The 26,266-nt window shown below is 44.3% G+C and overlaps 1 protein-coding gene across 1 annotated transcript; it reads left to right on the plus strand.

Moving 5' to 3' along the window:
- Positions 1-2,330: 2,330 nt before the first annotated feature.
- Positions 2,331-25,469, plus strand: LRRC52 (leucine rich repeat containing 52). Its single transcript, XM_080939624.1, has 2 exons — positions 2,331-3,067; positions 23,710-25,469. The coding sequence occupies exons 1-2, from the start codon at positions 2,446-2,448 to the stop codon at positions 24,030-24,032; spliced, it is 945 nt and encodes a 314-aa protein (XP_080795750.1). The 5' UTR covers positions 2,331-2,445; the 3' UTR covers positions 24,033-25,469.
- The last annotated feature ends 797 nt before the right edge of the window (positions 25,470-26,266 follow it).

The raw sequence follows: 26,266 nt of genomic DNA on the forward strand, positions 1-26,266 counted from the left end.
GCACCTTACTGACTGAGCCATCATCCCCCCTGCCCTCTAACGACCTTTACTCAGCTATAATGATCAACACACTTCTAGAAAGCGGGTCAAACCTCTCCAAGTTGCAATGCACCCATGAGTGCTGAGGCTTCAGGATTAGAAACTGGATAGCTACCTCAAACAAAAGGGATGACTGAGACTGACCACCCACAGGAGTTAGATGCTGCTGGTTAATGCCACTCAGTAACTGCTAGCATGGTTTGTTTACCTAAGGCTTTTGAAAGGGAGAGTGTTCAAGGTCAAACAGAAAAGGCTAGGTCTGATGCTACTGTCCTGCAGTCAAGAATGCTAGAAAGTGAAACCAGGCAACCTGGAGTCATGGTCCTCTGAGGAAAAGAAGACTCTAGGAGAGAATGGTGTAAAAGAAAGGTAGGAGTGGTGTGGCTTACTGGGTAAAGCCACTTGTTACCAAGCCTGATGACCTGAGTTTAGTCCCCAGGACCCACATGGTGGAGGAGAGCTCCTGCAAGTTACCTTCTGACCCCCATGCATATTTATGCCCATGCACACACTCCCCACAAACACACACATCGCAGTAAGAGAGTTCTGAAAGCTGTAGAGGTCAGTCAGTGACCATCACTCCTGGGAACATCTCCTCAAGTGTCCCTAGGATGTCTGGCCTGAGCAGTGCAGTCTGAAGCACTCCCAGAGAATACGGCCCTGTGAAGATTAATCTCATTCCATTATATGTTCTAAATTAATCTCATATGCAATGTTCTAAGATCGAGGGAGGGACTTGCTTATGTTTTTATGGGTTTTTTAACAGATTTTTTTTAATTATAAAGAAAGGTTGCCTTCTCTATCAATTAAATCTCACTTCAATTAGGACCACTGTCATTTAGGTCATTACATTAAGTGTTTGAAATTTCTGCTCGAAGAAGGTCACTTTCAATTTAGTAAACATCCCTAAGTCCTCATGTTAATTCCCAGCCAGTCCCCCTAGAAATGCTGAGTCAGGAAACACAACCAAGCATTAGCTAACTAGCCATGAAGCCACTCGACTTTATTAATTTCTTTCTTGGCAGAGAAGCAAGAAAGGAAAGCAAACCATCAGAGACATTCACGCATCATTCATTCAATAAATATTTATTAAATGCCCAGTGCCAGGCACTGTGCTAAGCTAAATATAAGTTTCATTGAGTTATTAATATTCCCACCTATATCATATGTGAAGTTTTCTAAAGAATAAGGTACTACTTTCCATAAATAAACCATTTTAACTCCCAGGATACTTAATCTTTGTTTCTGACCTCGGGCCTTCCCCCACAGAGAGAGTTACACAGCCCAGAGAGAGCTTCCAGAGCCCTTTCCTCTAGAGGCTACTCTCATCTGTCAAGAAACTCACAGTGGAAACACTAGACCTGAACTCACTATGCTTACAGTCCTAGAAAAATACACGAAATAAATGATTCATGTTATCACGCTCACTGTTGTTGTTGTTGTTGTTGTTGTTGTTGTTGTTGTTGTTGTTGCTGTTGTGCATTTGGGCTTTGTTTTAAGGGAAGTAACATAATTTCAAAAAGGTCTTTTTAAAATACTAATATGTACATGCAAGTGTGTGTGTGTGTGTGTGTGTGTGTGTGCGCACACACACACAATCCAAGTGTAGATAAAGACGTGTACAACCTAGAAATAATATCTTAGAGTCTCACCTTATCAGAGGATTTATTACAAAAGAGGCAAACCCCTTTCCTATCTTCTAAAACCAAATGGCATCCCTTAAAATTTAGAGCCCAAGGAAAGATCTGCTCTGATAGATGATCATCAGAAAGGAGGACAGGGCTGGAGACATCCCAGGTTCCCACCATGAGTGACTTAAGGACTCACATCTACCAAATCCTCTTCGACACCTCCACTCGGAGCTGATATGAACACTTCAAGCATACACTGACACACACATGCACAAAGTGCCCTCATGTGTGTCCCCACACCTCCAGAGAGCAAGCTTACCTACATGCACAAAACACCCCTCGCCACCCAGAAGGAGAGGTGAGAAGCCTCTCTCACACTCTCTCTCTCTGTCCCAGAGTCTCCGGAGGCTGCTGACATCACAAAAGTGTCAACTGGCAACCTCATTGTCATGCGGTTCTCCCCTGGCTCCCCTTCACTTACAAAGGCAGGGAAAGGGTGAGACCTTTCAAGGCTGCCAAGTGGGCAAACTTCCAACAGCACTCCGGACTGAGCAAGCTGCAGAGCCACCAAGCCGGCAGCAGGGCACTGGGCCTCGTGTTTCAACTTCTGTTCAGTTCTCCTGTAATGGAAAATTGCTTTGCACAAAGCTAGAGTGTTAGTTTTTTCCAGCACCCATCCCCTGCCCTGCCCCACCCCTCTGCCGCCTTCAGATCAGAAGGACAGCTTGTACCCGCCTTCAGGAAGGTAGAAGGAGGGGAACCGTGGCTTCTTACTATGTCCCTTGTTTTAGGCCCTAGCCCCAAGTTGTTACTCTTTTCTCTTGGAATGGGGCTGGTATCAGGGTCCAAGTGCCCAAACAATTGTCAGTGTCAAGACCAAGAAGTTGCCTGCATAGACAGGCAGCTAACGGAATACCCGACTGAAATTCCTCTGAACACCCGGAGGCTATTCCTGAACAATAACAAAATCACTAGTTTACCAGCTCTGCAGCTAGGATTCCTCAGTGACCTCGTTTACTTGGACTGTCAGAACAACCGGATTCGAGAGGTGATGGATTATACCTTCATCGGGATCTTCAAACTCATCTACCTTGACCTCAGCTCCAACAACCTAACTTCCATCTCCCCATTCAGTTTCTCAGTGCTCACCAACCTGGTTCGGCTGAACATTTCAAACAACCCTCACCTGTTGTATCTGGACAAATATGTCTTTGCCAACACCACCTCTTTGAGGTACCTGGACCTCAGAAACACCGGATTGCAGAACATCGACCACAATGGCTTCCACCACCTGATGGTGCTCCAGACCCTGTACCTAAGTGGGAACCCTTGGAAGTGCAACTGCTCCTTCCTGGAGTTCGCCATCCACTTATTAGTGTCCCACAAGGACTATCCGGGTAAGCACTTGATTGGCAGTGGGAAGAGGGTGCGATGCCATGGGAGGGATTAGTTTCTGGGAGGGATGTTCAAAAGATGGTCAGGATGGGAGGGAAAGCTGCGTGAGATGATTAAAAAGTACTGTTATTGTTTGGCCCAGCCCCTCCTTGGGTTGCCTGGAGCTTAATTATACTGCTTAATAGTAAAAGTTCTAGAATGAGAATTCAGAGTTCTAGCTGTGTGCCTTTAGAAACATCTCATTTTTCTGCACCTGTGCCCCATCTGTAAAACTGGTACATATTACATAATCTGCAGAGTTGTAGCCAACAGAATGTGTATATAAATGATACAAAATGTGTACTGTAATGGTAAAGTAACAAAGTAATTCAAGGGCGTTGGGGTCCATGGGTAAACTGTGTTAATATGATTAATGCTGTGACTGAATTTTTCCAGGGTCTAAAATAAATTCAGCCCTTTATAGGTGAGGGAGAATCCAACAGGACTCAGGGAAAGTTCCACAGAGACAGGGAGGCATAGGAGCTCCGAGGACAGCAAAAGACAGAGGAAAGAAGGAAAGCCTTTGAAAGACTTGTTTCAAAATGCTGACCTCACAGGGAAGTGTCCAGCATTATAACCTTACCTGGGAAAGTTCCAAGCTAGGTACAGCCACTAGCCAACCCTCTCTGTCATGGCTCCCTTAGCACCCCAGTGTCTCACATCGCAGGGACTCTGCTGTGTCCTTCAACCTCAGGTAAGTCAAAGCTTCAGAGAGATGAGGCCCCTTACAGAAAACCTGGGGCCACTAGTATTTTCCCTCTAACATGACGATTCTTAGCCAAGAATGGCACTGCAGAATTGGTGAAAAGAGTCCTCAGCCCTCCAGAGATCCCAGTGGCCATGTCTTAAAAGGCCTTTGAGGCAGGAAGTACACTAGAGTGAAGCAAGCCAAATTTCCAGAGCAGATTTAAAGTGGCACAGAGAATAAGCATTCGGAGTCAGTGCCTCCTTAACTTCTGTGCCCTGGGCATCTGCCAAAAATCTCATCCTAACTTGTTAGAGTAACAAATAAGGAACTGTAACTTTGTCAGAAATTTCAGTAGCACTAAGACTGAAGACAGGAGCAGGTCTTAAGTCTTACCATCTTTCTTACCATCTTCTCTAAGAGCCAGACAATATGGTTTCTGAGGAATTCTCTACCAGAGGGTCAACCACCATACATTAAATGCAGTTCCTAAATGTGATTATTCCTGTCAGCTCACATCATATCTTGGGCAGTCATCACCCTTTACTGCCCATCCCTACATACATGCATGCATACATACATACATACATACATACATACATACACACATACATACATATATACACACACATTTCAGATATGTTTTAACTAGCATTTGTTACTTATCTGTAATGTGTTACATTCATTCCCCCATTGTCTCTTAGCCTACTCCTTTCCCACTAGATTTTTTTCTTTTATAGTGTGTGTGTGTGTGTGTGTGTGTGTGTGTGTGTGTGTGTGTGTGTAAGAGATAGATAGAGAGAGAGAGAAAGAGATCGATGAGTTTAATTGGAGTTGTTAACAATAAACACAGACAAGGTATTTATAGAAACATGAGCAACTTAGCATTGGCTACGTCACTGAAGAAAATGTCTTTCCCTTCCTCAGTACCCACTAACTGCCTCAGCCTATCTTAGCCACAGGAAGGGCTAAGACCATATGAGTCCCTCCCCCATTTCCACCACAGAATACGGACAGGCCCACCCTTATGCTAGTCTTGTATGATCCAGCTATACATACACATCTTCCTTGAGCAGTGACCACCAGGTTGCCAGGGCAACCTCCTCCCCTACCTGACTACAGCACGGCAATTTACCTTCTAGTCTGGCTCCTAAGCCTACCATGCAATTCACCAAGCCTCCATGCAATTTTCCTTAATCAAATTTCTGCTTTTACAGTTGAGTCTTCTCAGAATTTTCAGGCTGACTCCTTTGGACTCCTTGACTCTTTCAATTCAACCCATAATTGAGCAAGATTATAAAGCAGGTCTTTTTCACAGCATGTTTTCAAAGACAGCAGAAGGTGTAACTATCTTGTCAAGTTCAGGAACCCCTCATAGATAAAAGGAGACACGGTTTTCCTCCACTGGACAGTGAGTCCCACAACTGCTGGTCAGCTCATCCTGTGCTGTCCAGAGGCCCAGAGGAACCCCACAGGCCACTTCGGGGAGAAATGTGATCCCCCTGTTCTTGTTCACTGCTGGTGTCTCAGAAACATCTATAGGCCATGGCCAGACAAGTCTCTGTGAGTTTGTCCTCCCATGTCTCAATAGACTGGCTTGTTCAAAATCATACCACTAATAGATTTTTTTTTTAATCCATTTTAAATTGAAGTCTAAGCTACTTGGTTTAGGGACTGTTGTCAAAATACCTGAGAAAATCCAGTAGTTTGGCTCAGAGTTTTGAAGGTTCCATGATCTGCTTTCAGACCTGAAGCAGAGGAATGAGAACCTGTAGCAGAAGATGCTGCTGGGAGAACAGTGATCCCAACAACCCCGCCAAGGGCGTGGAGCCAGCTGCACAAGTTCCTGGTTCCTTCCTCTTAAAGCTCCCTCCATCTACTAATAGCTGCATGGAACTGGTACCAAACCTTTACCTTTTTCACAGACCTTCGGGAAACATTTTAGACCCAAACCATAGCAAGGTCTTTATGAGACTGAATTATTTTTTAAATCTGAAAATCATAGAACTATCACCTTGTATCGGGTTAGTTAAGTAAACTAAAGTAGTTTTACTTCTTATCTGCCTACTACTCAGAACTCACAAAAGATCATTTACAGGCACTATCAAAATGTAATTGCAATATTCTGTCACTTGCCCAGATTTCTCATAATCTACCCAAACTCCAAAAGGAGAAATCTATTCTAGTGCTAGTCCTGTTTGGGTCTCATTCAATCTCATGTTCATTCTCCTTACCTTCCTCCTCCTCCTCTCCCTCCTTCCTCCTTTCACACACGAACACACACACAAGCCCATGAGTATGCAAACGCATAAAAATACATAAACAAACACAAAGTTAGGTATAGCCATATACACATATACATACCTGCCTATAAATTACATATACATAAGATACATACATGTATAAATGCACATGTATTTAACTCATGCACAGAAACATATACCAAATTGAACACACAGTAAAATTCAGTATATGTCTCTCACCCTTTAGCTAGACTTTAATGCAAAGGAAGCACTATTTCAATTGACTCTTCTATAATTATTCTACAGGATAGACATACCTTGGCTTACATGCAAACACTCTTGGTGAACTCTCAGTTACAAACTCTCCTACTTATAACACATTGGCTGTCAAAATGGTGAACTTGACATGTTCTAGAATGGAACTCACACTTCTTTCCCCCACATAGCCACAGTTTGGGATATAGGAAGAAATCAATGAAGCAGAGTAGCCTTATTGTAAAGGAGAATCTCACAGGTTCCTTTGTGGTAAGGAGGTACTACCCTTCAGCACTAGTGTGGTCCCTGTAGTGCAGCATTAAGGGCAGCATGGGGTGCAATGTCAATCTCTACGTTACTTATGAAACAAGAAATTAGGGGCTGGTAAGATGGCCCAGCAGGTAATAGCATTTGTTCTTTCAGAGGACCTGGGTTCAGTTTTCTAGTTCCCTGCACTCACATAGAAGCTAACCACTGTCTACAACTCCAGTTCCACAGGCTATGACACTCTCTTTTGATTTCAGCAGGCACTGTGTGCATGTGGTGCACTTACAAGACATGCAGGCAAACCACCCACCCATACACATAAAATTAAAATATTTTTTTAAAAAATTAGAGAAGCAACAGATTTTGCCTCTTCATCCCTTCAAATGGTCTTGAGTGACTCCCATTGCCACACAACTGCCAATGGTTATAACTAACCCAGGCTCTGAGACCGAGATTCACATGCCGCGAGGAGATAAGCACCACCATTATGTGTCCCATGGTCTGTGGCACAGCAGAGCTAAATAAAACTGAAGCAGTATCTGCCTAGACACCAACCGTGGCTCTCGTGATGGGAAGACCATGCAGACAGCAGAGACCAGAGCTGAAAGCTCAGGTTCTCGAGAGAAATAGACATGTTATGATACTAGCCTGCCACTTACTCCCTATGGGATATCAGACAAGTCATTTAACCTCTCTGAACTTTGATTTCCTCATCTTTAAGACACGGATAATAATAGATCCAACCTACCCAGGGCTGTCATAATGATGACACAAGAACATTTGTGAACTGCTATTAGCATTAAGCTTGACACTTCATAAGCATTCTGTAAACAAGTGGTTGGCAGACTGTAGAGAAGATGTCAGCCAAGCGGTTCCTTGAAGAGGCGGTGGGCTTCAGGAAGAGCTCATGCACAGAATGCTGTCTAGAAAACTGGAGACTCCAGAGGTACAGACGGGGTGTGCATAGAATTTGGAAAGGTGAGCATTATGACTTTGGACTGTAATCCATGAGGAAAGAGATGAGGGGACTCCTGGAAGGAGTTGGACATTACATAAATTGTGAGCACAGAGTTCCAGACCCTGAGAAGCCAAACTGAAAGCCAGAATCAAGACCTGGTTACCTACCAGTGAGTTATGAGACTCAGGGTTGCATCAGCAACACCAAGGGAGCTGTGCCTGCATCAGTGAGTCTGGATCTTAAAGTTCAACACCCCCCCAAAAAATAAATAAATAAATAAATAAATGCCACTTCCAGAAGCAGGTGTGAAGGTACAGTTTTCTAGGCAAGAAGGCAAGAAAGTCTGCCCAGCAGAGGATGGTGGCACAGCCTCGTGATTTGTAAGGGCTGAGCCAAGCTTTACTCTGTGTCTCTCCAGCTACTGCCTACTACGGAGCTGAAATTAGACATAGGCTATTCACGCCCCCAATGCCGTGACCTTGAAAAGGTCCCTGCCAGAGTACTAACTTTGTGAGGAGAGTAAGTATCCCTAAGCCATTATCGGCTCTCATATCAGAGGGAGGGGTGAATTATTGGACTCTCTAATTAGCTAAAATGAATTCTGCAACTATGGAAAACCTTGAAGGAAGACCAGGTCCTGAAAGGAAATGGAGGAGACTCAAGAAAAGGCACAAAAGTATATCCTTCTCCTGTATCCCATCCTGAGCTCGAGACCCCACCCCCAACTGAAAGGGAGGCTTACAGGAAATTAAAATGTTTTGTTCACCTCAATTCATCAGTGTTATATGAAACAGGAATATGGAAACTCTCCCAAATTAACAAGATGCTTGGCACTATTATCAAAAGTATTAAACAAACTCCTACAATGACACTTGAACCAGATGCATGAAAGTATTCAGTCTGTCGCAGTTTGGTTTCCAAACACAAAGGACAGCAGAAATGGAAGTACGTTAGGATATGCCTGATGCTGGGTGCCCCGCTGAGCCCTGGTGGGTATAGGGTTAAAACAGATACATGCACTTCATTTCTTTTTAGCCCAGGTCAGCAAGTAAGTGAACTAATTCCTGGCTGAAGCTGTAATTTTCCAGTCATTAGTGATATCTGAAGGTGAAAGTGGCTACTGAATTTTTCCCAGGGTATTTATTTTCCTTAGTGGGATAGTGCTAAATATTTCTAGGATGTTCTCCAAAAACTGACTGAGCCCCCACGCTCCTGGTAGTTATACTGGCTCCCTCTTTACCCCCAAAGTCTGGCCCAAGGCAGCCTGCAGATGTTTCTGCAGCACTGTGAACCCTTAGAGGTAATATCCGATATAAAAGCTGTTAGTTGTATTTGGCTATTGAGCTCTTAAAATTTGGAGTGCCACTGAACTGCATTTCTAACTGTTATTTATTTCAGCCCATTTAAATAGCCATAGGGGATAGTGACTCTCATAAAGCTGAGCAAGCCTTTTAACAGGGGAGCCTTATGCTGAATTCGTTACTGTGTTACTTTGTGTTACTTTGTGTTGGAGGGGGTTATTGAGTTGTTTGGTTGGTTAGTTGGTTGTTGGTATTTGATTTTGGTTTGAAGTTTTGTTTCGTTTTGTTTTTACATCCATTAGATACCTGAGACAATAACACACAGGAGAAAAAGGTTGCCTGGGCTCATATTTCACAGATTGAAGTCCACAGTTGGCTGTCTCCATGGTTTCTAGGCTTAGAACAGAGAGATAAAGGAGGAAGTGACCTACTTCATATGACAACACCCCACTTTCTAGTTTCAACCACCTCCCAAAATGATCTCAAATTATGAATTCATCACTGGATTAACCCATTGATTAGGTCAGAGCACTCACAACTCAATCCCAAATGATGTGTTTATAAAAAGATAAAGAGAGTGGAAATATGTTCTATAGAGGTGTGGTGACATGTAGAAGAAGGGGGTACTTCTGGTGGGCCCATGGTAAGGCATCCCTTCCCCCGAGAGACCAGCCATGTGATGGTCTAATATACACTGGAATAACTCGGGGCATGGAAAAGAGAGTTAAGAGGGTAGTAGGAGTGTGGGGAAAGAGAGAGGGGGGGAGGGAGGGAGGTAGGGAGGGAGGGAGGAAGGGAGGGAGGGAGACTAGTGGAGGTTGGCCATGAGCACATGGAGAGAATGATCAAAGGGAGGAAGTAAAGGGTAAGAGAGCAAGAGAACAAGAGAGGAGGGGACTAGCAGCCCCTTTTATAGTGTCAGGCATACCTGGTTATTGCCAGGTAACTGTGGGGCAGAGCTTAGACAGAATGCTAACAACAAAGGAACCACATCTGAGCATTGCGGTAGTGATTAAGCCTTCAAAATGAGTTTTGGAGGAACATTTTATACCTTAACTATATAGCAAGTGTCCTTAAATGTGAGTGACTACTGGATGGGGCCAACCATGGATGGATGGATGGATAGATAGATAGATAGATAGATAGATAGATAGATAGATGATAGATAGATAGATAAGCAGGCAGATAGATGAACAGATAGATCACCATCCAGGTCCAAGATTATTCTCCATTTTTCTGTTTTCTTGGGCATGTCAACCAATTCATTCATGTGCAAAATATGTGAAGATGGTTGTAACACAGAGAAGTTCTAATTCCTGTCTAATAAGGTCAGCCAGGGTCGAAGAGACATAAAATAGACTGAAAAGTCAAAAAGCCCTGCCCTGGTTGTAGCAACCCCACTGAGTGACTTTGAGAGAGCTACTTCTTAAATTTGAGTCTTTGTTGTTGTTGTTGTTTTGAGATATATTTATTATGTATACAGAGTTATGCCTGCATGTATGCCTGTAGGCCAGAAGAGAGCACCAGATCTCATTACAGATGGTTGTGAGCCACCATGAGGTTGCTAGGAATTGAACTCAGGACCTCTAGAAGAACAGACAGTGCTCTTAACCTCTGAGCCATCTCTCCAGCTCCACTTTTCTTGTTTTTTAAAATAGGGGAGCAGAACTTCAAGTTCTCAAAGACCCTTTTATCTTGAAGGCTTCAGATCTAAATAAAAAGATAAGACATCTGTCATGATTAGTATATGCTTGGTCCAGGGAGTGGCACTATTAGAAGGTATGGCCCTGTTGGAGTGGTGTGTCACTGTGAGCATGGACTTTAAGACCTTCACCCTCGGTGACTGGAAGTCAGTATTCTGCTAGCAGCCTTCAGATGAAGATGTAGAACTCCCAGCTCCTCCTGCACCATGCCTTCTTAAATGTTGCCATGTTCCCGCCTTGATGATAATGGGCTAAACCTCTGAACTTGTAAGCCAGCCCCAGTTAAATGTCCTTATAAGAGTTGCCTTGGTGTCTGTTCACAGCAGTAAAACCCTAACTAAGACAACATCCATGATATAAGAGGAGATGATGCCCAACAGATAGGATCTCAAGTAACCAAGTGCATGGTGGGTAAAAGTGAGATGGAGGTATTCCTGGTACAGATGGCAACAACCACAGTGAGGAAAGGAAAGGAAGAAGCAAGAAGCCTCTGGTTCTGGCAGCCTTCTCTTCTCTGTGTTAAGTTCCATCAACTTTTCTGCCACAAGGTAGTCAGTGCCACAGACTTTCCTCCCAGGCCTGACACCCCAAGCAGAGGCCCTTAAACTCTAATGAGCACTAAAATATCACTCCCTGAGATTCTGAGTCATTGGCAGGCCTATGGCAGCATCCTGTGTTCTAGAGCTTCTGTGGCTGTTCTCGATGGAAAACAAGTTAATTCGAACTGAGATGCTAATGGGTAATAGTGTTTTGAAATGTCTCCCTCATGGGGCATTTGCAGTTTGACTGGAAACCATCAGAAATCAAGAACTCAGAAAGTGACTAGCTACCAGAGATAGGAATGTGGCAGTTTTAGGTCCCCTTGTGTCAACTCTTAAGTTGTATCCTTAGGCAGTTCTAATTGAGGCCAATGTTGGGGACAAAAGTCAAGGAGGAACCTGGGCAAGGGTGACACAGAGGTGGGTACATGAGGCAACCGAAGGACATCTGCGGGGAACAGATGGTTTGGGTCATGCGCTTCTTCAGGTCCAAGTCATTGTGAGGGCATTTTGAACAGAGAACATCTTAGTTTCATTCCGTGCCCATTTCATCCTGTATCCAGGCAGCTATAATAGGATAGTGGCCCCATTTCAACACACCAAGGACAAAGTCATCCTCAGCTGTGCCAAAACTTAGATTTCCACAATGAATTCAGGTCTTGCACCATTTCACTATAAATGCTAACCCAGCTCCAAGCCCCTCCATCAGAGACATTGAAATAAAGACCAGAGGCAGGCCAAGGAGGGGAGAGGAGCTGAGAGAACGTGAGAATCTCTGTACAGCAGATGGTTAGAACACTGTCAACTGCTCTGCCAGCCTGCCTGTCATATCTCATACCCTGGCCTTGAAGCCAGAAGATCATCTTTCTGGAGACAGTGAAGGGGCATAAAGGGAAATGACTAAAACACCCCCCAAAAAAGGGTGGCCAGCCAGATAATTATGATAGGCTCCCTTACTCAATCCAAATGGGACCTCTGTGGGTAAGTTGTCTAAAGGTTGAGCAGGGAAGTGCTGTAGTTCTCCACGTGACATCCCAAACCACCTAGCAAACTCAGGTTTCCAGAAGGTGGTAGTAAAAGGCTGGCCAGAACAGCCAACCTGAGTTTCCTCATCTCGACAGATAGGGAGCACCTCATGCTGGCAGGATCCAGGATGATGGATACAGCTAGAATGCCAGACAAGGGTCCATCCCTAAAAGGCCCCATTTCAACACCCAATGTAGTGGCTTGACTATGCTTGGCCAAGGGAGTGGCACTATTAGAAGGTGTGACCTTGTTGGAGGAAATGTTTCACTGTGGGGGTGGGCTTTGAGACCCTCCTCCTAGCCTCATGACTGAATCTCAGAACCTGTAAGCCAGCCCCAATTATATGTACCTTTTAAGAGCCAACATGGAAATCCTAGGACAATGTGTATTGTGTGAAGCTCTGGAAAGCAGGCAAGTCTGAAGAGAGAGTTAGGAATTAAGCACCTGCAGACAATCAGGAGGCAGAGAACAGAGGCCGATAGCAGGGGTGGGGAGGGAGTATAGAGAAATAGGACAGGAGAATTTGGAAAATGAAAACAGGAGCTAGGACTGAACTGGTCAGCTCAGGGTTCCTTATACTTCCTGTCAGGCAAAATTGTAGGTGATAAATTTATATTAATTTAACTTCTTTCTTGGTATCCTGGGAGCTCTATGATAGTATTCTGAATCTTTCAAAAGTAGCACAAAGTCTGACAAAGAGAAGGGCACACTAAATGGTTGAATGAAATTGGAAAAATAAAAAGGAAGGAGGAAATGAGGAGTAACTTCTAATGTTTAGCTTGGAGAATTGTGAGAAATTCGTTGAGCTAAACACTTTCCCGGCCATCTTCCCATCACTCTAACAAAATATCTGATATTTCTGACTTATCAGGAGAACGTGGCTGCTGGCTCACAGTTGGAAAGATTCAGTCCAGAATCATTTGGCCCCGTTGTTTTAGCCCTGTGATGAGACAGCACATCGTAGTGATGATGCAGTTCTTTTTAGGGCAATGGGAATTTTTGGTCCAGATAGGTGTGACTCAGGAGCGGAAGGTTCCAGTCACTCAATGGTCACAACAAGCCAACCTGAGACAATGGCTCTCAGTAGTTCATAGTCTCACACTCACCATGGTTAAATATAAACTCTCCAGGAGATAAGCAAAGCAAAGGAGAACTGTGTTAAGAAGATCTGAGGAATTACAGAGGAGCAAAGGGAACTCTCAGAGCTAAGCTTTATTACAGGAAGAAAGTAGTCAGCAAGCACCTACAACCAATGGGGGCACCTGAATGAACAGCCACTGAGCTGGACAAAGACCAGGGCAATTTCTCTTGAGATCAATTTATTATCTGAGCATATCAGAGGCCAAGTTAAGAATGACACACTGCACGTTCTCATGGTCTAACCGGGGAGATGGGCATGTACTCCCCACCCAGTTACAGATAACTGAGGCTTCCCTCTGTACATCTCTGACTTCATCTCTTAGCTGCTAATCTTGACTGTGTGCAAATCAGAGCCACGAATTTCTGATCCTGAAAGTGTTGCTAGTCTTAGACCTTGATGGAGTCTAGTGGTTGTTCATTAGACTATGTTCTCACGATTGTTTACACAGCCAGCCAGGAGTTTTACCATAACAGCCTGGGTTGAATGAGATGTTTTCCCTCAGCCCAGATAAGCAGGTTTTTAAAAAAAAAAACTGAAAGATGCAACATTTCAAAAGCAGGCAGTACTATCCAGGTACTGCCCATCCCCACACTTGGGAGACAGGTAAGGGGCAAGAGCATTTTCATGAGTTCAAGACTCGGCTGGTCTACGCTGCAAGTTCCAGCTCAGTCAGCGCTGCACATGAGACCCTGTCTCAGAACAAAACAAACATCAGGTATTTCAGGGTGGGGTTCACTACTTGGTGGTAGGATTTTGCTGAGTAGATGTGAGACTCTGAGTTTGATTCCCCAATACCTTATAAGTGCAGCTGCCAAGGCCCCCCTTAGTTTTGCCTAATTATCTTCTCACAGCTCTGGGGATATAGTTGTGGTCTTCCTAGATTACCTCACACCCAGGTCTTCACCTATGGCACAGTCTGTCATAGGTAGAGACTGTTTAGCCATTTCTACTTAGAGTTTACAGCATTGTGATGAGCTGCTGTAGACGGGTGACGAGGTGAAAGTCCAACAATGCCGTGTGTGTGTGTGTGTGTGTGTGTGTGTGTGTGTGTGTGTGTGTGTGTGTGTGTGTTTCAGGGAAGAGGCTTGGTGGGAGTGAGTCAGAGCTGACTGAAACCTGCTGACTCTGACTGTCTTCCCAGAGCCCTCCCTGTCCACCCTCTGCTCTGGTCAACTTAGGGATCTCCCAGGTGGAGGCAAATCCTTTTATTCCCCATTCCTGGTGTTCTCAGTGCTCTTGAAGAAGAGGCATCAGTAAGGCTAAGGATAACCAGCCCAACCTGAGTTGCTGAGCAATAGATCCTGTGAGACAATGAGAGTTAAAAGCTCAGAATAGAGAACAGGCCAGCACGTGAAGAATCACAGACTCTGGTGAACACTGGACTCAAATGACATGAGACTGGCAAAGGGAAGCTTTAAAATGATGTACTCTGGGGGCCAAGCACAGAAACTCTTGAGAATGCAATGTTATTTATTGAAAGGGTGGCATAATTCAAGAAGCATACCAAGAATGAGTATGGGGAGGGGGACAGAGCAGAAAGGACATTCGAAAAAGACAAAGTCACCAAACAGCAGCACCCTAGAAGACCCAAAACTGTCATATTTAACTGCCAGGTGCCTAGGATGAGACTGAACCCAAGTCAGGGGTGGACTATGGAAGGTGAAGACAAGAGTACACAGTATGTCTACTATCTAGGAATTCTCCCTTCTATTTGTTAGTGGGATGAAGGATACAAGGTGATAATCTGAGCAGAAACGAGAGTATCTTTCTAAGAAAAAAAAGAGATCCAATCATTAGTTAATCTGCTCATTCAGAAAGAAAGAGCAAATATTCAGGAGACAAGAAAAAATAACTAAAGAGAAGAGCCCCCATGAGAAACAAATGGTCTCTAGTGCCAGGCAAATGGTCCCATCTCTATCTTCCAGGGCTGTGGAGAAGAAAAAGAAGAGAAGCCTAAATGTGACAAGTACAACCAAAACACTGACCCACCCTGAGAACCCACATGTCGCTTTCTATGAGATGAAGGTCAAAGACTGACAGTCTTAGTTAGGGTTTTACTGATGTGAGCAGACACCACGACCAAGGCAACTCTTATAAAAGACAACATTTAATTGGGGCTGGCTTACAGGTTCAGAGGTTCAGTCCATTATCATCAAAGCAGAACATGGCAGCATCCAGACAGCCATGGTGCAGGAGGAGCTGAGAGTTCTACATCTTCATCTGAAGGCTGCTAGTGGAAGACTCACTTCTAGAAAGCTAGGGTGAGGATCTTAAAGCCCATATCCACAGCAACAAACATACTCCAACAAGGCCACACTCCTAACAGTGCCACTCCCTGGGCCAAGCATACACAAACAATCACATTGACTTTCTCTCTTTTTGTTTTATTCATTATTTTATTTATTACATCTCAAATGCTGCCTCTCACCCCAGTCCCCTAGTTTCATACGAGGTTTCCTATGACACTACCAAGCCATCAGCCAAGGACAAACATGCTTTTGAAATGTGAGACTGAGATGGCTCTGGAAGCTGCTGTTATATGGTGTTAAGGATCAAACTCAGGGCCTCGTGCGCAGGAGGCAAATGTCCTACCACCAAGCTACATACTCAACCCTGAACTGCCTAAATTTTAATACTTAAAGACTACCTGACTGGGATTTTTTTAAAAAAATCTTCATGCAGCCCAGTCTTCTTGTCTGGAAAATGATGTAGTCCCTATTCCCTTGTGTTGTTGTAGAAGTTAAATGATGAATCCACATGAAGTATTCAGCACCACAGTCCCAAATGCTGAACAGTGCTCATTACCACTGTCACCTCCATTGGGTGAAGACCCAGATTTTTTGGGGGTGACTCTAAGTGCTGGTAGCGTACGGGAAAGGGATGGTTGTGGGTGTTCACAGACAAAAGCAAGGGAAAGTAGGCATTGCCCTACTGCCCTACTACGGCTTCATGCACAAGGACTATGAGGTCCCAGAACTCTTGAGGAAGTGATGTAAACCCTTTCAGACTGATCACACTAAGTGAAAAGCACCGAATGCACTATACAGTCCTAAGGCCAGGATCTCTCTTTTCATCCCGTCCTGAAAAATCTGGTCTTTCTCTCAGCATAAAGGAATAACTGACATATGCCTGATACATCTCATTAAAATATAGCTAAGACTAAAGTTAGCTGGATGTGCTGGCTTATACTTGCAATTGTAGTCCTCAGAAGTCTTAGGCAGGAGGACTGCAGAGTCTAAGACTAGTCTAGGCTACTCAGTGCATTTCAAGCTATTCTAGGTTACAAAATGATTCAGATCTATCCCAAACCAACAAACCCACCAACCAAGACTGGAACGAAAGTCATGTTAGGCAAACCTTTACCTGTCTCAATTTATCTTCTCGTACTAGCCAAGAATCTCTGGTCTTAGCCTTTGGCCAAGGTGAGGTATGGCATTTTTACCCCAAGTGATAGTTACTGAAGTGTGAAAGCCCAGCCTGGACATACTGTGTGGAGCCGACATTGTCATGTGAGAGGAGAACTCTAAGCAACAACTACTCTCAAGGGGAAGAGTATGCCCAAGCAGAAACTTCAGATCAGGTGGTCTCTACCCGGTGAATTCTATACCGAACTGAATTAAAAAGTGAGGGACAAGCCACAAGAATGTGAAGTGAGGTGAGGGAGGGACTTCCTAGACAGGGGAATGAGCAATAGTAAGGACACTAGGGTGCACTGTGCTTGACAAGCAAGAAGGTGAGAATAGCCACAGCAAGGGGAAAGGGAAGGGATGCGAGGAAACAACACAACAGCCAGGTCAGAAGCCAGGCCACACAGCAAATAAGCTACACAAGGATTTGCTTTAATTCCACTGTGACAAGGGGGCCTACAAGGGTTTTTGGCAGAGAAGTAGCATGCTTTGTGATTGACAGTTGACTCCCACTGCTGTATGTAGGAGAGATTGTTAGGAAAGAGGGTTAAGTGAGGGGGGATGGTGGCTCAGACGAGGGTAGCAGTGCACATGGTAAGACCACTAAGAATCAGGACATATGGGCTGGAGATATGGCTCAGTGGCTAAGAGCACTGACTGCTCTTCCAGAGGTCCTGAGTTCAATTCCCAGCAACCACATGGTGACTCACAATCATCTGTAATGAGATCAGATGCCTTCTTCTGGTGTGTCTGAAGACAGCTACAATGTACTTATATATAATAAATGAATAAATCTTTTTGTAAAAAGAGAATGACTATCCCTTTCATTTAAAAAAGAAAAAAAGAATCAGGACATATAATAGTGAAGGGGACCCACAGTGTTTGCCTATGCCTTGAATATAAGTATGATGAGAGGAAGGAGACTCCTTTGTTTCTTCCTTGTCCACGGGTGAGTAGTGGTATCCTTCACTCCTAAAATTTTATAGATGGTTTGCTATCCATGAGGATGCGCCCAGGTTTTTCCACAGACTACTCTTGTGGGGTCATTTTCTCAACTGATGTTCCATCTTCCAAAATGACACTAGCTTGTGTCAAGTTGATATAAGACTAGCCAGCACAGAGCGATTTTTATAACAAAGAAAAATTACAAAAACAAACAGCTTGTCATTTGGTGGAGCCCAACTTAGGACATCCCAGAAAGATAGCTGGGTGATGTGGGCATGGATCCCCACAGGCAAAGGAAGAGTCAAGAGTAGAAAGTTTCATGAGAACATGGTGAAGGTCTTGCTCTCCAGTCGGCGTTGGTGTTGGACTGCTATGCTACCTTGTGTAGATTCCTTCCTAGGGAGTCCTCTCTGGAGCTTCACCCACTGTACAGAAGGATATCACAGTGATTTATTTTCTTCAGATTCCACCTAGAAAACCTGTTTTAAACTACGAGCCAAAGACCTGGAGACTAAGTGGGCTAAGAAGTACTTGGCAAAATATGTAAGCCAAAAAAATTGGATTTGGAACTAGACCTAGTGGGGCTTTGCCTATAATCACAGTTCCTCGAGAAGTTGTGGTGGGAGGACCCCAAATCCACAACTTCCTGGACTACAGACAGGGCAAGCTCACAACCTGGGAAACCCAATAAGACTCCGTTTCAAACAAGAATTTGAAAGAAGTTAGGGATCTTGCTCCATGATAAATGTTCTCTGTTATTCACTAGGCCATGAACTGATTCCCAAATACTGCAGAGAGAAAAGATGCTAGGAGGGAAGACTCTTTAGAGAGGTCAGCACAGGAACATCTTCAAATCCCATCTCTCCTTGTACCCTGTTCCCTCTTTGAGGCTCTCCACCTACCAAGGCCCAGATAGCTCATTCCCTGAGTACACAGAGCAGATAGGCACTCATAGAGCTTGTGTGAGGCCTGCTTCCTTCTGTACACAGTGCCTGGACGTCTGGGCTATGGTCTTGCCCAGGATCATGGTCTTTCCCACAGACCCAGGAAAGGTTCCTCTTAGAAGGAACCCTGAGTTCAAAGGGAGGCCTCGGAGGTTTTTACAACTAATACATGGTTCTAGAGTACAGAACCCCTGGCCCCTGTGTACACCTCATTCTAGAAGACACGCTTACTGCCTGAGTAACATGCTATGTGCAGAAATAAACAAGGTGATAGTTTATCTTTCCTTAGGAACCATTTGCAAGTAATTAAACATTAATAACATCTGTAATTGTGCCTAGGAGTTTTAGCTGGGGCAGATGTTCTGGGTCCAATGGAGTAATATTAGAAGAAGGAATATTAGGTGGTCTAGACACACCATCTATATAATGTGAATGGCGCCCCTTGGAGTTCATCAGAGCATAGCACGTGGTTGCCCTATGTAAGAGAGAAGAATAGATATACAGTTTACTCATTCCCTAGCCCGGCAATATTTAAAACCAAATTCAAGTTGGTTCAGAACAGGTTTTACAGCTAAATTTTATTAATACTTCATGTTATCACATATCAAATATTCCAACATCAGTATACAGATATATAATCTCTGAAGACTCCAAGTCAGATTAAAAATATATCATTAACAAGATAATTGATTTACATAATAAACAAGAAGGCAAAAAGGTGAAGAAATAGAACACAAAATGCATGAAATAAATATATAAAGCCAAGTAACAAGTTACTAGATATAAAATGTCAATAGACTAACAACAGAAAGTTTTACTCACTTGGTAGGGGGAAAATCCCAGCTCTAAGTTGCTCACAAAAATATGCCTTATATATAGAAAAATGGTAACACTGAAGTGATGGGAAAAGACAAGCAATGCAAACACTAGTCAACAGAACTCACTCCAGACACACTGGTGACGGCAGTCTTCACAGAAAGCAGTACTGACCATCAGAACTATTAGTCAACAACCAAAGGGCAATGGTGGTAACTTTCCATTCATCTTTTTAACATAGGTTAAAATATGACAGAACTACATGAAATGGTGACTTTGATATGACAGTTTTAGGTTAACCTGTGCCTAGAAAGGGTACAGTTTCTTCCCACTGGAACTAATAAACAACCAATAGACTAACAAAGCATGAGATCATCTCTATTCATAGATTAGGAGGGAGATGACTCAGTAGGTAAAGTACCTACTACTCAAGCATGAGAACCTGAGATTTGATTCCAGCAGCCATGTTAAAAGTCAGACTTAGACCATATATAGGATAGGGAGATCCCTGGGGCTTGTTGGCAGCCCAGGTTAGCAAAAACAGCGAACTCGAGGGTCAGTGAAAGACCCTGCCACAAAATATACAAGGTGGAAATTAAGAGAAGACATCAACCTCTGGCGTTCATAAACACACACACACACACACACACACACACACACTAACACATATACACACACATAAACAGACACACATATACACACACTAATACTCACATATGCACACATAAACACACACACACTAACACATATACACACACACAAACATTCACACATACACACACACACACACACACAAAGATAAAATTAAATTTAAAAGTTAGCAAGGGTATCGATCTCTATAATACTACAGAGCAATATACTAAACAAAGATAAAATAAGTATTTTTCAGAACAACGAAAATTCACTAAAATTTCCCCGATGCTAGACTATACTACAAATTATCAAAAAATTTCTAAGGATTTTCAAAATGACAGAACATGTTTCTAACCACAGTAGAACTGAACTAGAATCCAGTTGTCTTTAGAAATTAATAAACAAACAAAAACAAAAATACAAAACTCTCTAAATACTTACACATAGCAGTGAATAATAGCTTTTATTAGTAAGAGCAATGACCAGATATGCTTTTCACATTCCAGGGCTAAAACTCCCTCTGGTAGCCATATAAGAAGCCTACACAGGGTGGGCTGTGGCGGGTGAGAGAAGACTGTGGATGAATGGGAACAGGGCATGTTCTGTGACCTATGAAGGGGGTGTGTCTGAAGTGTAGAGAGGCACTTTAAGGATAGTTCTTACAGAATGGGAAGAACTGGATGGTAGAGACTGAGGAAGAGGCTGTCTCTACCTAGACGGTGAGTTGTGTGACACAGCCAGCTACAGGTGAAGGCCAGAGCAAGAGGTGATCAAGGTGTGAAACATAGGACAAGTGCAATAGTGAGCTGCCAGGAGCACCGAAGGGAAGCAAAATTGAGTGTGGCAGAGGCTGAGTGTCAGGACAGGCGCTGTGGGGCCATTCTGAGGTCCACAGTAGCAATCACAGGAGCCTTTTTGATAATATGTATCTAAGAGTTAAACCTTGCTGGGGCAGTGTAGCCTTTGTGTATGAATTGGACCATGGCTGGCAAACCTAGGACTGTAGAGCCAGGAGACTGGAAGAGAAGCTCAGCCTTGACAGTGATGTGATGGGGGAAGGGGAGAGAAGGAAGCTGTAGAGAAGCCCAGGCCTCCCTCCTGACAGCCACCCACATCCCTCACCCGCACAGCAGCCTAACAATGCATTAAAATCGCTGCCTAATTGCTCCTTTCAAAGTTAATGCTCTCAAACCGGGAAGTGTGTGTTTAATGTTTAGTCTCATCTCTGCCGCCCAAGCCCCAATTTGAAAGCCAAATCTTTTTAAAAATAGAATGAGATAAACCCCTAGACACAGCTCCGACCCTCAGAATCCCACGTTTTCCTTTTTCAAATCTGTCTTTCTTTGGATGTGTCGCTGGCAGTTTGAGCAGGTGACCCGGGAAACCTGTCTGGATCAAATCCTGGAGCAGCTTCTTCCTGGATTCATTCTTGAACTTTCAGGAGGAGCGAAGGAAGCCTTCAATTAGGCCAAAGCAAGACAGGATTTCTGTCCCTTCGTGTCCACAGCCCTTCTCCTCTATGGGAACCCTGTCCTATAGAGCAGGCTGGGCCACAGGGATACCTGGCCACGTTCTATGTAGAGGAAAATGGCTTCCTCTCTTGTTCTCAGTGATCTCAGCAAACAGTGCGCATGCCACAGTCTTTGCACTGGCTTCTCCTAGATTTACAGCCTCAGCAACAGCTCATTGGCAGTAGCATTACCAGATGACACTGGAGATGTAACTTTCCTTCTGGAACACTGACACAGAAGTAAGGGGCGGGAACCACACCCCTTCCACTGTTGTTCACAGGCACCCAAACCTACCTGCTCTATATATAATTCCCCTACCGCTAGCTTCTGTTAGGATTTCCTAGCCAAACCTCCTTCCCTAATGTCCTTGTCATCAAAGATGTTGGTGCCAGCACACCGTTGCACAGTTCCTACCCTGGAGTTAAAAGGTGCATCTCTGTTACATCCTTTGGTTGTAGCTCCCATGGAACAGCTCAGTCCTTGTCTTCAGTCTCCTGCCTAGGTCCTTTGAGTCATGAAACTTCCTAAATCTCCATTTCCTTGTTTATAAAGATGAAAATATTATAAAGATCAAGATGATTGTAAGCATTACATGAGATAAAATGCGTACCCTCAAAAGCTTATAAAACAGTAGTTATAACTGTGACTAATTGATCAGTGCAAAACCTGGCCTTGACTCTGAGCTGCAGCTCATCTTGTGCTGGGTGTGTTGACCAGGGTCCCTCTATGTATACATCGATGTGGTACAGTCTATGGAGCTAGAAAAACACAGCCGCGGTGGTGCTTTAAGTGCCATGCATACCTGGCCCAGTAGCCTGCCTTCTCACCTTGTTAGCTACCCTGAGAATACCTATCATGGTCGGTGCCTGTAGATGGGAAAGTAGGACTTAGAGAGGAAATGGGGCATCCTGCCAAAGTCTGCATGACTAGTGAATGACGATTTGGATCGGATAGTTCAAGAGCCCCCTTTTCCTTCTGCTATATACTGAAGTACATTGTGCTAGATCTGGGGCAGCGATCAGAGAAGCAGCCAGGGAGCTGCATCAGCTGCTAACAGGGACTGACCATTCAAATCGTTCATGGGACCCACTGATGAGTGCCCATGCCATTGCTAAGAAGTAGAGCTGTTCCACCTACTGGCAAAGTCTTAATGCTGAGCTCCGCAGACGTCCATACAAAGACGTTTCTGGGAATCTTGTCCCTTCATGAAGGTGGGTGGTGTCTGATCCTCTTGGGCAATATCAGTGGTCTCTGTTAATTGACTTTTCATCACTGTGACAAAATACAAGACAAAAACAACTTTAAAAGAACAAAGGCTTACTCTGACTTTTCAGAGGCTTCTGCCTGCAATTGCTTGATCCCCTCGCTGTGGGTTTGTAATCAAACAGAACATCAGAGCAGAGAGCTGAGCACGGAGCAAAGCTGCTCACCCACGGTAGCCAGGGAGCACAGCGTGAGCAAGGATCCAGGGAAAAGATGGAACCTTCACGGTCACACTTCAGTGACCTCCCTCCTCCAGCTAGGTACCACCTCCTAAAAGCCCCTGGCTGTGAAGTCACTGGTGACCCACGGGTCCTTTCAGAAGAACTCAGCTGACTGAGCCAACTCAGGCACTAGTACAGAGAAGGGCCAGGAGCAGGCAAAGACAGACTGAAAGAGAGCTGGGAGGCTGATGAAGCATTGTGTAGAAGTTCCAACATCCCATGCTTATGTTTCCAACCTTTGGCTGGAGAGATGGCTCAGCCGTTAAGAGCACTGACTGCCTACCAGAGGTCCTGAGTTCAATTCTCAGCAGCCACATGGTGGCTCACAACCATCTATACTGGGAGCTGATGCCCTCTTCTGTTGTGTCTGAAGAGAGTGACAGTGTACTCATATAAGTTTCCAACCCTCTGCCCACTGTTGAGGTGTCTCCTTCCCTTAGAGAGGGTCTTAAGCAAAGGCTGTTATCATGGTCTGGATGCAGCTAAGTCTGGATGTAAGATATAGTTCCAGGCATAGCACTTTTCAAAGTGTAGTATGCCACCAGATGCCCTGGGACTCTTTTTACAAAGCAGATGACCCAAACAGCATGGTGTGGGCCTGAGATTCTGCATTTCTAACAAGGTCTAGGAACTGTCAACCCCTGTGCCACACTTTGAGCAGTGAGCTCCAGATATCTCTTCCGTCTGGCTTAGGACACTGGGAATCCTGATGTTTCAGCACCCTGCCCACTGTGTTTCTCTTCACAGATTCCCAGAATGCCACATGTTCGGAGCCCACTGAGCTGAAAGGGTGGCCCATCTCGCAGGTGGGGAATCCACTCCAGTACATGTGCATCACACACCTGGACCACCAGGACTACATCTTCTTACTGCTCATCGGCTTCTGCATCTTCGCTGCAGGCACTGTAGCTGCCTGGATCACAGGTGTGTGTGCTGTGCTATATCAGAATGCTCTCCGAAAGTCGAGTGGGGATGACACCGAAGATGAGACTGGGAGTAGGATCACCAGCCAGATGTTTCGTAGCAACATGCAATTTGGCCCAGTTCGTCCGTTCCCTGAACTGATCTAGCTGTCAGAGAGCACCACCAACTGTGCCTTCCCTGGTCTGGCTCCCTGCTTTCTCTCTTGCCCTCCCATCTTACCATCACTGTCTTGGAGACTGAAGCCTTCTGGTAAAAATAAAGTATTTTGTGATTACTTCAGAGGCTGGTCCCTTCCTGCTCCACCATCCCATGAGTACTGCTTTGAGCTCAGTAGGATGGAATAAAAGGTCCAAAAACCTTGGATTCATCAAAATAGCAAGTGGACTTCTATTTAATGACTATATCTCAAAAGCAAATACTGGAGGAGAGAGATGAAAAATCCCAGGGCTAGGAGCATTCTCAAAGAGTAGACAGTCTTCAGTGACGTGAAAAGTACTATGTTATCTTCACGTGCCGTCTTAAAATTATCTCAACGATCGGGTGATAATTGTGTAACCTACCAGTGGGAACCCGAGGCCTAACTGCTTTCCCCAGGAGGACACATTCTCCCTTTTCCATGAAGCTGCCTCCTTAGCAAACACTTAGCAACCTAACCAAAGGCTCATCATCTAATATAGTTAGATACAATGCCTTGTCACAATGTCACAATGCCTTGGCCCAACAGAAATGTAAGGGACATAGCCATGCCACTATTAACAGAGTCCTTCACTGCCTAGTATTGTAAGCAGTCCTGGGCACATTTTGCCCACCAGGTTAACTTCCAAATAGCCAGGTCACCTATTCAATGTGATTCTTGTGTTTCTGAGGTACCCAGCCGCACAGTAGCAATCTGAAGTTTGCAGGGGTGTGGTAAGAAGAGGAACAGTTGTTAACTGACACCAAAGTGATGCTCTGAGGGCTCTGAGTGAGCTGTTGTCCCGACTGAGGTGCTCAGCAGAGCAGCAAAGTACACACAGCTGTGGTCCCACTGTCAGGGCTGCACACACTAAGGGAAGGGGAGGAGAAGAGAAGGGTAGCTCAATGCAGGCCCAAAGACACATCCTGGGTTTTCTTTGCTTCCTACCCAAGTCAATTCTCCCTCCTGGCTAAGGTTCAGATGGTAATCCCCACAAAGGTGGTCGGCAGTAAAGCCCCTGCTAGACCCATTCATGCCTCTAGGGCTCTAATCTGTGCTTCCCCTCTATTTGTTTAGGCAATGGTTTAGAGCATGGGTCTTGGACGAGAAGCTGGCATCTGTGCCCCATTTTATATTTAATTACTATGTAAGGCCAGGCTTCCTGCTCAGCTGATCTGGAGTACAGAGACCATCTTCTCTCTGCTCTCTGTTCTCCCCGTACGCAGTACCTATGACCATGCCTCACACAAAGCAGGGGTTTAATCCATGTTAGTCACTGCATTTTCCTCAAGCCCAGCCCAGCAACCATTCCTCCACTGTGATCCTGAAGTGAGGAGTGCCCATGGGTGAGTTATTTCACTTCTGTGTGGTGCCTCTGTTTCTCCCTTTGTATATGACAAGAGTCATAGTGTATGTCATCTTGGGAAACTGTGAGAATAAAATAAATATCAAGCATGAGAATCTATTTTAATAATTATTTGTGTTGGGGAATAACTTTGGACTTGCAGAGACTTTCACTGATAGGTCCCATATGTACCTAACCCACTTCCCCATTAATGCTACCTCATATTACAGTGGAATATTTGTTAAAACTTACAAATGTATTGGAATAGCTTTTGTTTTGTTTGTTTGTTTTATTTTGTTTTGTTTTTTGAGACAGAGTTTCTTGGTGTGGCCCTGGCTGTCCTATAACTTGCTCTGTAGACCAGGCTGGACTCAAACTCCAAGATCCACCTGCCTCTGCCTCCCCAGTGCTTAGATTAAAGGCACATGTCACCACCACCCAGCTGAACTAGAACTCTTAATTAAACTCCACACTTATCTGGAGTTTACCCGTTTTCTCCTCATGCTGTTTTCTGTTCTATGATCCGGTGCAGAACCCCACACTGGCATTTAGAACATTTTTATAATAATAGTAATTACATCTAGCATATATTAGATAGTGCTAGAAGCTAGACATTATTTTAAGTGTGTGTATATACACATGTGTGTATATACATACATATATATAATTAAATCATTAGAATCTTATGAGGTCACTATTACTCAATTAGAGTATGAAATTGAGGCTTATGGAGTAAAATTGCTTACTACATGTTACATAGCTAACAAGGCCAGTAGTCAAATCAACTCTATCTGATTACACATTGTTTTCTCCAAGATATTTTTCAGTATTTTTATTAGTCCTTAGAGAACTTCATACCA

This window comes from Micromys minutus (genome assembly GCF_963924665.1).
Source record: "Micromys minutus genome assembly, chromosome: 1".
NCBI classification, from domain to species: domain Eukaryota; kingdom Metazoa; phylum Chordata; class Mammalia; order Rodentia; family Muridae; genus Micromys; species Micromys minutus.